The 12857-nt window shown below is 34.9% G+C and overlaps 1 protein-coding gene across 1 annotated transcript; it reads left to right on the top strand.

The window, feature by feature from the left end:
• Positions 1 to 730: 730 nt before the first annotated feature.
• LOC112099896 lies at positions 731 to 1651 on the top strand. The gene has a single exon (XM_024187419.1). It carries the CDS (start codon positions 731 to 733, stop codon positions 1649 to 1651), a length of 921 nt encoding a protein of 306 aa, XP_024043187.1.
• The last annotated feature ends 11206 nt before the right edge of the window (positions 1652 to 12857 follow it).

Here is a 12857-nt window from a genome sequence, read left to right as displayed (position 1 = left end):
GCTAGTGGTGATCTTAGTGGTGATGATGTCAATAGTGATGATGGTAGAGGTGATCATGTTAGCGGTGTTGTTGTTGGTGATGGTCAAGTAAATGATGTTCCTTTTGTAGAGCTTGTTACAGTTGATGACAGTAAAGAAAATGATATTCTGTCAGGTCCTGAAGAAGATGAAGAAAACATGCCCTTTAGTTCGGATGAGGAGGATCACACTGCCACGGCTAAGATGATGAGGTACATTAAAGTTAATGAATATAAAACTCCAGAAAATGGGATAGATAAGCTTTTTTTGGGAGCTGTTTTTGATAATGCAAAAGAATTTAGGGGAAAACTACACAACATTATGATCAAAGAGGGGTTTGATGTTGAGAAGATTTATAATGACAAGAAAAGATATTATGCAAGGTGCAAGGTTAAAGATTGTCCATGGTCTGTCACATGTGGCTTGTTGGGTAACAGTGGGGGTTTTGTCATTAGAAAGCTGAATAATGTGCACACTTGCTTTAGAGCACAGAAAAATGCTCTTACCTCTAGTCATTGGATTGTAGAGAAGATAAAAGACTTAGTGAAGAAAACCCTTAAAATCAAGATTTCACATATTAGGAGCCATTTAAAGACTAATTATGGTGTTGCACCAAATAACTTAAAACTGTATAGAGCTAAGAAGAAGGCAGAATCTTTACTAGGTGGTGACCACTCTAAGGGTTCATGAAAAATTATTCCAATACCAGGCAATGGTAGAGAAGCACAATGTAGGGTCTAAGTGCAAAGTCTTGTGTGACACAGAGAGTATTCCAGGCAAAATTGTGTTTAAGAGATTCTTTATGTCACTACCTGCTCAGAGAAATGCATTTTTAAATGGGTGTAGGCCATATATTGGTATTGATGGGTGTCATTTGAGAGGTGAATTTGGGGGAATTCTGATGGCAGCAGTGGGTGTGGATGTTAATAATGGCATTCTTCCTTTAGCCTATGCTATTTGTGAGATTGAAGATCAATGGTCTTGGGGATGGTTCTTGTCACTCTTGCATGAGTACTTTGATGATGGTAGAAAAGTTACTTTTATGAGTGATAGACAAAAGGGACTAATAACTGCTCTTCAACAGACACGGCCTACTGCTCACAGTAGGCATTGCGGGAGACATTTTAGAGGACAATTTTCTGGCTTGGCATTAAAAAAGCTATTTTGGAGAGCATGCAAGGCCAACAACCGAACTGATTTCTTTGCTGCTTTGGACAAAATGAGGTCTGTTAAAGATGGTGCAAAAGAGTGGTTTGATAACTTAGAAGACTATCAGTGGTCCAGGTGGGCATTTGACAAAAATGCCAAAGTAGACCATTCTACCAACAATACAACTGAGTGCTTCAATAGTTGGATTGGTAAGTACAGAGACAAGCCTTGTTTGACTATGTTAGAGGAGATTAGATGCAAGTTGATGAAAAGATTTACAAAGAGGAGAAATGAAGCACAATTGTGGCCTTCGATTCTTACTCCTAGGATTAAGAAACAAATTGATGAAATATCTGAAGAGTCATCCAAGTTGAGTGTAAAACCATCAGGTGATACTGTATTCCAGGTTAAAGACATTAACTACACCCCAGTGAGATGGTTTATTATGGATGTTGAAAATAAAACATGTGACTGTGGGTACTGAGAGATATCTGGACTGCCATGTAGGCATGCAATGGCCTCTATTATGTACTGCAGACACGATGTTCACTACTATATTCCAAACTATTTCACCAAGCGAGCGTACCTAGACACTTATTCAGTTATTGTTCACCCTATACCTGATCAAGTTACATGGGAGGCAGGAGAGAGAGGGTTAATTAACCCTCCAGTGAAGAGAAGACAAGCCGGCAGACCTAAGAAGCTTAGAAGAAGGGAGCCAAATGAGCCAGTGAAATCTAATAGGTCATTTGTGATTAGATGTAGTTTCTGCCACTCGACAACTCATAATGTAAGAACTTGTCAACTTGCTCCATCCAATGCTAAAAGGTCAAGGACAAGACAAAATCAAGTATGTGTCAATGTTGCTTTGTTGGGTTTATGAGTATTTGGCTTTCGCATCTACGTTATTCTTTAACTATGATATTATTATTATTATTATTTTTTTTTTTTGCAGAGAATCGGAATGAGAGCTCAAGAACAATTAGGAGAATCATCTCAACCCCCAGCAAAAAAAAAACTAGAAAGAATAAGGTACAATATATTTGAATATGATATATTTGAAACAAGTACGTGGTGAAAAATTATTATGTTTTTGTTAGGCTCTTTCTGTAACCTTTTAATTTACAGAACACAAGTGTTGAGGGTGGCCAAAAGGGTGAGAGTAGTCAAAAGATTTGGATATAGAATTTAAAGACTAAATTTAAAGACAAATAGGCATAAAGACAAGTGCAGGAGGTAAAATTAAAGACTAAATTTTGCTTTTGATTTTTTTTTTACAAGGTTATAGAATTTCATTTATATACAATTTTATGTGATTACAGGTGTTACTCAATCACAAGCTTGAAGATCATTGTAGAATGGGTCGCTTGCCAATTTGTTTAGTCAGGCATTACTTTATGGATAACAACCATTGGACCGTGGCTACTTAGATAATGGATATTATTTAGGTTCAGTAGGTATTAGGAAGTTTTAGTTGATATTGTTGTGGGTTTTTTTTTTTATTTTTTTTCTTTTTTTGCACGAATATCGTATATGGATTAAATTTGTGTACTTAATGATTTCATTGTGGATTTTTTACTTTTCTTTTTGCTGGAATAAGTTTGAAGTAATTGTTTTTTTAATTATGAAGAGTAAAATTGGTATTTTATTAGTGAACTAACTGGTCAACTAACAGTTATAACAGAAAAATAGCAATATAATATTTTTGTAAAGATATTATAGGAAAATGATAAGGGACAATACTTCTTGTAATCGTTTGATATTTTTCAATTTTTAAAGTAGTGAAATGATAATAACCATTTTTTAATTTCAATAACCAAAAATAAATTTAATTTCAAAACAAAATTAAAAAAAAACTTAAATTAATTATTATTTTAAAAGACTTTTCACTCACCCCATTTCGTAGTTTATATAATTATATTTATGTTATAAAATTTTGTTTAAAAATATTTTTATATATTTTATTAGAGTTTAGATTCTGAAAATGTAAATTATTTAATTAAAATAATTTTAAATTTTAAAATTTTGTATGCATTTTATAAATAAAAACTTAAAAATAAATAACCTTTTCAAGTTGAAGTTTAATTTATGGTAAGATATTAATTTTAATTCACGAATTTTTATTTTATAAATTAAACTACGGTATTTTAGAAAATAAAATTAAAAAGTGGTGTCATAAGAAAGGGAAAAGGACAAACACACCCCCAACGTTTAGACAAAGGGACAAAAATCCCCCTAACGTTTCAAAAAAGACATGTACAACCCCATTCACTAATGGAAATAATAACTTTTAACAAAAATTATCGTTATACCCTTCTAGCATATAAAAAAATTGTTGATTTTCCAATTTGTCCATATATTATTAATAAAATTATAAATATACCCTCATTACCCAATTCATCTATTTAAATTTTTATCAAATTCCCTCTTCAAGCCAAATAAATTTAATTCATTACTCAAGAATAAAAATAAATAAAATTGGTTATTAACATTAACTTGTATTTCAATTAATACCATAAAAAATAACATAAAAAATTAGTTATAAATATACAAGTTTAAATGATAACATGTGGAGAATTGTTAAATATATAAGTTTAAAATTGAAATAAAATTTTATGGTATTAATACCACAAGTTAAACTTGTATATTTTTTTTATATGCTAGAAGGGTATAACGGTAATTTTTATTAAAATTATTATTTCTGTTAATGAATGAGGGTGTAAATATTTTTTTTAAAACGTTAGGGGAGCTTTTTTTCTTTTGTCTAAACGTTGGGGGTGTATTTATCATTTTTCCCATAAGAAATCTAGTGGGTGTTACGGGCTTCACTCTTTGGACTGATGCCCTAGTGGATAAATAAGGCCCAATTACAAGGGTAAAATTTTTGGTGCATGTGTGGGTATTCTTTTAACCGAACTGTTATAAGGACAAAAAATCCAGTTGTTTTATTCATGAATAGTGCTATATATCTCAAACTTTTTATTCTAAAAAATTGTTTAAAAAAATATGATATTTATCAACTAATTGGTAAGACAATACAGTTAATCTCACTTAGATCTTGTAAAAAACAAATTCTAGAGTACACAAATGAAACTTAGTTTTAGATGAAATTTGAGATAATAAATTATGTTTATTATTTCTCTTTATTTATTGTAAAAGCTTTGACTATTGTCATACTGTATAATAATTATTTTAAAAAATGAGTTTGTGTGACCATTTTAGATGCCAAGAGATTTATATGACTTAGAGCTGGCAAAATTTGACACGATCTGATTATCCAACACGAACACGACACGAATAAATGGGTATGAGTCATCAAATTTAACACAATTATTAAATGGGTTGGGTCCGGGTTGACACGATTTTTTTCCATGTTGGGTTATGGTTAAAGTTCTTAACCCATTTACCCGATCAATGACCCGATTATATTTTCTATTTTAAAATAATTTGTAGGATCTTATTATCAAAACTCAAATACTAGAGATGATTCTCTCTTTTATTTTTATTTTTTGAAAAGATGAATATAAACATAGTATTTTATTTATAAAATTTTATATACATTTAAAGCTTCAATAATGTAAATGTGTAAAATATTGTTAGACATGTACATTTTATAATATCGATAATATATATATATATATAATATTAAAACTTCAATAATGTAAATGTGTAATATTTTGGTAGATATGTATATTTTATAATATTAATAAATTATGTATGTATTTATGTATATACGACAATGTGTAAATGTTTGATGTAAATTTTATTTAATATATAGATACTAAGTGGGTTATTGGATAACTCGATTATTTTTTCATGTCAGATTTGAGTCTTAATATTTTGACACGATTATTAACTAAGTCGAGCTTGGGTCGACCTAAATTTGACACGACACGAACAACCCGATGACCCGTTTTGCCAGCTCTAATATGACCATTCACTACTATGAAACATGACAAAGATGACATGTAATACATGACGCGCACACTATTAATTGTCATCTATTAGTTTCTAGATGACTTTTATTTATTTTTGAAAGTAATGTATTATAAAATTGTTTTTACTTATAATATAAAAATGATTCATCACTAAATAAAAAGTCTCTCTAATTAAACAAAAGGTGACTCTTTTTTTTTCTAATTTGTCATTTATTTTCAAATATAAAAACTCAACTTTCCTTTTTATTTTCTTTGTCTCCCATGAAATACCTCTCTCTCTTTCAGCCTCCATTTCTTTGGAATTTCACAATCTTTATTTGTAAAATTCACTTTCCCCCACATAAAACATCTTCTTATCTTCTACTTTTAAGTTGTAAACTCCTAATTTCACTCATTATTTACATAGGCCAAAATAGTAAATCTTGACTACTCACACATGGTTGAACTCGAAACAACAAAATCTTAAAACCTTAGATCACACATTTTGAGGAGAAGATTACAAAGCTTGGGACCACAACGCTATCAAGTAAAATATTAAAGCATTTGACCCCCTTTAATCTTGGATTTTTAAAGTTTTGGTTCCTATATAAAGGTACTTCCTTCTTGTGAAAGAAAGTGATAGATTGTTTATTTGTGGGCGGTCTACATGTATTGTTTTTTTTCCTTTGTCTAATTTATTCGTTTTTGAATAGCAAATGTTGACAATATGGATGAACAGTAAAGTTATTTCTAGGGATTAGATTTTATGAAGGAGATGGAGATTGTAATGTTTATACTTGCATACTTTGGAGAAGGTACAAGTACTAAAGTATTTCATCTTTTATATGATGAGCACTTAATAGAAATGCTTACCACTATAGCAATCCATTTGTTGCGCTTTTGTGCTTAGTCTTTGACACTTCATGTCTATCAAGCTTTGGTTAATCTGCTATGTTATGTGCTTTAGTAAACATCAAGTTGTTAATATTATTTTTTTCTCAAATTAGGGCATAGGTAATCATGAAGAAATTATGAAAAATATTCTAAACCGATATATTTATATTTTACATTCATAATGGATAAGTCTTGAATGTCTAAAGATTGAAGATAAAAAAATTATGAGATTGGTGTTGAAAGATTTTCAAATTTTTTTTGCAATGGTTCATGCAAGGAATTTTAATCGCATTCTATGTCCATGTATAAAATGTGAAAATGTGAAACATCAAACTGTTTATAAGATTAGGGATCATTTGTATTTGAATGGCATAGATCAAAGTTATAGTAATTTGATTTTGCATGGAGGAAACTTTGTTAAGGAGCCATCAACTACTAGCAATTTTCGATGTATACGAGAATTTGAAACAAGAGACTTTAAAACTGAATCTATGGCCATTGTTATAGAGATGATTCAAGGAGCTCATGATCATTTTGAAAATAATCCGAAACAATTTGAGAATTTATTGGCTGATGCTGAGAAAAAGTTATACCCAGGTTGTTATGAGTTCACAAAATTATCTGCATTAGTAAAATTGTACAACCTAAAAGCAAAAAATGGATTGTCAGACCAAGGCTTCTCAGATTTGTTGAAATTGTTAAGAGAAAAGTTTCCTGACAATAATGAAATGCCTTGTTTAATGTACGAGGCAAAAAATTCCTTAAATACATTAGGGATGGAGTATGAGAAGATACATGCGTGTCCAAATGACTACATACTTATATAGAAAGGAGTGTAAATATGATGTTATACGTCTTAATTACAGTGTATCAAGGTGGAAGCTAAAAAAAATTGAATTGAAATGAATATAGGTGTTCGAGCAAAAGTTTTATGGTATTTTCCACCTATCCCAAAGTTTAAAAGAATGTTTCGAAGTGTTGAAACTTCGAAAAATCTAACATGGTATGCCACTCGAAGGGAAATTGATGGTCTATTACATCATCTTGCAAACATACTAACATGGAAACTAATAGATCACTTATGGCTTGATTTTGGAATTGAACCAAGGAACTTACAACTTGTACTATTTGCATATAGGATTAATCCACATAGTTCTCTTAGTAGCATGTATAGTTGTTGGCTAGTGATACTATGACGTTTAATCTTCCTCCGTGGCTTTGTATGAAGATGAAATTTATGATGCTGACATTGTTAATTTTAGGTTCCAAACAGCATGGTAATGATATTGATGTCTACCTAACACCATTAATTGATGATCTTAAATTGTTGTGAGAGGTATGCATTGAAGCTTATAATGTTTATTGGCAAGAGTCTTTAATATTGAAAGCTATTTTAATGTGGACGATAAATGATTTTCCTGCTTATGGAAACCTAGTTGGTTGCACTGTAAAATGATGTAAAGCAAGTCTAATTTGTAGTGAAAAAACATATGCGGTTCGACTTGCCCATAGCTAAAGATGTCTTATACTAGCCATAGAAGATTTTTGTTGTGGTATCATCCATATGAGTTTTAGAAGAAGGCGTTTAATAATAAAAAGGAAGTTAAAATTGCTCCAGAATCGTTTAAAAGAGAGGAAATCCTGGCACGAGTTCAAAAATTAAATTTCTCGTTAGGAAAGAAAAAAAAGCAAATAGTGTGTAACTGATATCAATGAAAAAACTTATTGGAATAAGAAATCTATATTTCTTTTAGCTTGATTATTTGAAGCCTTTATATGTTAGACACACCTTTTATGCTATGCATATTGAAAAGAATGTGTGTGAAAGCCTTATAAGAACTTTACCTAACATTCTAAAGAAATCAAAGGATTGTTTTGCAGCTTGTATGGATTTAGATGAAATGGTTGTGAGGAAAGAATTATTACCAAAAATTGGCCAAACTGGAGCGAAATTGCCTCCTATATATTATACTTTGTCAAGGGAAGAAAAGAAAATATTTTGTAAGACGTTGTTTGAACTTAAGGTTCCTGATGGCTGTTGTTTAAATTTTAGAAATCTCATCTCATTATAAGATTTTAAACTTTATGCCTTGAAATCCCATGATGGTCATGCTTTGACATAATAATTGCTACCTTTTCCCCTATTTTTATCCTAATCTTCTATTACTAACGTAGTGACATTATCACTTAGAGATGGCCAATAGTCCGGGTGGCACATAGGACAGCATGAGCATGACACACATTCGTACAAATAAGGCATGGTATGGCACGAACACATTCTGGTAGGGCACGCAACACGACATGACAAAGCACGTAGGCTAGGCTAGGCTAGGCTAGTGTTACGGACCGCCCAAGATGCTAGCCCAATTGCCCACAATTTCGAGCTAGAGAGCCAACACAAGACCAAGAGTGCTAGCTTGGCCCAATTCCAGAAACTTCTAGACAACTCTAGCACAAATGAGCTTGTAAATACTCTAGAATTCTCCATACATTTCCAGCACATGTAAATATCTAGAATTCTAGGCACATGGTAGAATTCTCTAGAATCTCTAGAGCTTGTCAAGCCTCCCCTATAAATATGGAATGGCATTAGGCATTTGTATCCAACAAACACAACAATAACCATTGTAAGCAACTCAAGCATTGTAATCTCTCTTTGTGCAATACAAGTTTTCTTATTCGGCTCCATTGCTCTCTTCTCTAGTTCGAGAAGCTCTAGGCTTACTTAGCAACATTCGGCGAAGTTGTCTAAGTGCCGGACGGGTTAGCTGCGCAAAATACTCATCCCGTGACAAGTGGTATCAGAGCTAAGGTTTGGACGCACGCAAGTTAGCTCACGAGCAATGGCCAACCCTTCGAACGTAGCACAAGAGGGTGTTGTTGGTATAGATGTTCCACCGGAACCAAGCCGCGGCCAAGAGGGAGAACGCGCCCAAGGCAAGACTCGTGGCAAGTCCAAGGCCCCATCCGTGGATGCGTTGGAGCCTCGTGTGACTACTCTCGAAATTGCGTTATCCGCCACTCAAGACAGCCTCGAGGGATTAGAGGAACGAGTGGACAGTCTCGAGGGAGAATACGCCGAGTTCACGGTGGCAACAAAGGTCCTCATCCAAGAGCAAGCGAATACTCTTCGAGGTGAGTTTTGTTCTTTTCATGATGAGTTGTTCAAACTTCGTAGTCTTGTTCAGGACGAACTATGCCCTGTTCGTGCGGAAGTGGATGAAGTCTGCTCGGATTGGACATGGCACAAGTGCACACTCTCCGCAAGTCCAACTTCCGCAAACTCGAGTGATGCGCGCCGCATTGACGTGCCAAAGCCCAACACATACAATGGCACACGTAATGCCACCATCGTGGACAACTTCTTATTTGGGCTTGATCAATACTTCGATGCCATGGGTGTACGAGATGAGGCATCGAAAGTGGGCACTGCACCCACCTATCTTAGAGGCGCTGCACAATTATGGTGGCGTCGCAAGCATGGCGAGATGGGCAAGGGCATTTGCACCATCGACACTTGGGCCGACTTCAAGCAAGAACTCCGAAAGCAGTTCGCCCCAAGTAATGCGGAGAAGGAAGCGCGAGCGCGCTTACGTCTCCTCAAGCAATCGGGTAGCATTCGAGACTACATCAACGAGTTCACTACCTTTATGTTGGAGATAAGCAACATGTCCGACAAGGATTCGCTCTTCTACTTCCAAGATGGCCTCAAGGATTGGGCCAAAACCGAGCTTGATAGGCATGGGGTTCAAACACTTGACAACACCATCGCCGTTGCGGAGTCACTCACCGAATACTCCGCCTAGCTCAATGACAAGAGGTCTAGCTATGACTAAGGTGGGGGAGAGAGTCATGATGACAACAACCACAATTGCAAGGAGTGGAGCAAGAAAAAGCCTCCAAGCAGCAAGGGCGGGCAAAGTAAGTCTGAGAAGCCACCCAAGCCTCGAAGCCCATGCTTCATTTGCAATGGCCCTCATTGGGTGCGCGACTGCCCGGAGAAAAAGTCGCTTAATGCCCTCGTGGCACAACTCAAGGGTCAACACACACCGACTGCGGAGGAACCTCAACACAACTTGGGTTCGCTCCAACGCCTTAGCATACTCGTGAGCCAACCGCCAGCACCTACAAGGAAATGGCTCATGTTCGTGAGTATGCTCATCAATGGCCAAACCGTTTGTGCGCACCTTGACACCGGAGCAACGCACAACTTCATCTCCGAAGAAGAGGCTAAGTGTCTAGGCCTCAAGGTAACGCAACATGGAGGCACCATCAAGGTTGTAAACTCACCCACCAAGCCATTTGCAGGAACCACGCGAGGCGTACACGTTACGCTTGGGACATGGAATGGGAAGCTCGACTTCTCGATTGTGCCGATGGATGACTTTGCAATGATCATTGGCATGAAATTCTTCGACAAGGTACATGCCTTTCCATTTCCCGCAACGAACTCCCTTAGCATCTTCGATGGGAGTAAGGCATGCGTGGTACCAGTCGAGCGCGCACAACCCGCAGAAAAGGCACTCTCGATCATGCAATGCAGATGAGGATTTAAGAAGAATCCGGACCACTTGGTCTCCATCCGGCAACACCACAAGGGAGAGGATTCCAAAAGCCCTCCAATCCAAGTCCCATAACAAGCACGAGCCGTCCATGTAAAGGCAAGGACGCCATGCCTCCGAAGCTCCCACCGAGACGAGTAGTTGAGCAACGCACAAAGCCATCCGAGCATGAGGAGTTACGGAAACACACGAGGGGATGCCGCAACACCAAGCGAAAAAAGGAAACGACCACATGCGAAGCAAGTGGCGAAACCTCCCCAAGAGTGAAGCACAAGAAGACTAACGGCAAATCGCGGAATAAGTCCCTAAAGGAGCAAGGATGAGATCGCGACGAGGACGCCGCGAGCTTAGGTGGGGGAGGATGTTACGGACCGCCCAAGATGCTAGCCCAATTGCCCACAATTTCGGGCTAGAGAGCCAACACAAGGCCAAGAGTGCTACTTTGGCCTAATTCCGAAAACGTCTAGGCAACTCTAGCACAAATGAGCTTGTAAATACTCTAGAATTCTCCATACATTTCCAGCACATGTAAATATCTAGAATTCTAGGCACATGGTAGAATTCTCTAGAATCTCTAGAGTTTGTCAAGCCTCCCCTATAAATATGGAATGACATTAGGCATTTGTATTCAATAAACACAACAACAAGCATTGTAAGCAACTCAAGCATTGTAATCTCTCTTTGTGCAATACAAGTTTTCTTATTCGACTCCATTGCTCTCTTCTCTAGTTCAAGAAGCTCTAGGCTTACTTATCAACATTCAGCGAAGTTGTCTAAGTGCCGCACGGGTTAGCTGCTCAAAATACTCATCCCGTGACACTAGGCTAGGCTAAGAATTTTAGGCACGTTGGCCTTAAAATTACAGCACAAATAGAGATAGACTAAATCACGACACATGAAAAAGCTTGTAATGAGTACGTTTCATTGATGGTTTAGCATGCTGCTTATGGGCCATCAATAGCATGTGGTCAAATTATATTAAAATAATTTTTTTTAATGAAAGTAAACTTAAAATTTTATGATTTTACAAATAAATTTGAATTAAATCTTTATTGTGTTTTTTTAATTCATTTAATTCTTAGTTTTAAAAAAAATACTCTAATTATTTTATGTTTATAATTTACTAAATGAATAGATAATATCATGATTTTAATAAATAAAATTATAAATATCATGATTTTGTAAATGATCATTAATGTTATTATGGACTATAATCTATGACTCTATTTAAGTTCACATTATCAATTGAGTTAATTATTAAGAAAATTTTATTATTCTTATTGTTGTTGTTGTTGTTTTTGTTGTTATTATTACTATTATTGTTGTTATTAAGTATTGAAAAAAATTCTAATACTGTAAGCTTTAACCTAGTAATTTGTATTACATTCTCTTACTATTAAAAGTTTATAATTATTGAATATGGACTAGAATTTTAAAATTTTAATTTTACTGAATTTGACTAAAGGCACATGGTCTTAAAAAATGTACATAGACACGAAAAAAATGCATCAATAGCTTGGCATGCCCTCTAAAAAAAAAATAAAAAATTGTCATGTTTTTTCATAGGCATGACTCACGACACAGCTTGTCATGACACGTGTAAGCTTAGCATGTGTACTAGGTTAAGCCTAAGGAAAAAAAAAATTAGGTAAGGCATGGCACAAATCACATAGTAGGCCATTGGCCCTCATGAACCTTCTTTTTATGGGTTGGTTTGGCATGGCATGGTGCGTTAGCCATCTCTAATATAACCCTTACTCATTGAATATTATGCAATGACTGTATAGCATAACACTAATATAATGTTTATTTTATTTATGATTATAAAGCATAACACCCGACATAATAGAAAAGAAGATTAAATGTGTGTATACACACACACAAAATCATACTCAAGTGCAGACACCCACATTTTTTTAGTACGGACACGCTCTTAAATTGTGCAGTTTAAGAGAATTAAAAATTAACTCTCTTAAATCCCATGGTTTAAAAACTTGTCTGCATGAAAAAAAATGAGAGCTCCCGGACTAGTAAAGGACTCTCTCTCTCTCTCTCTCTCTCTCTATATATATATATATATATGAATGTCCTTAATATATAGTGAGTTTCTAATTAGGGATTCTTAACTATATTAAAGTCAAGAATAAGTTAAAAGACAAACAAAAAAAAGCACATATTTTAATACACTACACGATATAATACACTGACTAAAGCCTGTGTTTTTTGGTATGTTATCTTATCATTGACTTTAATATGGTTAGAATCACTTATTGGAATATATAGATATACATACATACATATATATATATATATATAT

Source organism: Citrus clementina, unplaced genomic scaffold (genome assembly GCF_000493195.1).
Source record: "Citrus clementina cultivar Clemenules unplaced genomic scaffold, Citrus_clementina_v1.0 scaffold_9, whole genome shotgun sequence".
Classification (NCBI taxonomy): Eukaryota; Viridiplantae; Streptophyta; class Magnoliopsida; order Sapindales; family Rutaceae; genus Citrus; species Citrus x clementina.
The sequence above is the reverse complement of the archived record's forward strand: the minus strand, read 5'-3'. Positions and strand labels throughout refer to the sequence as shown.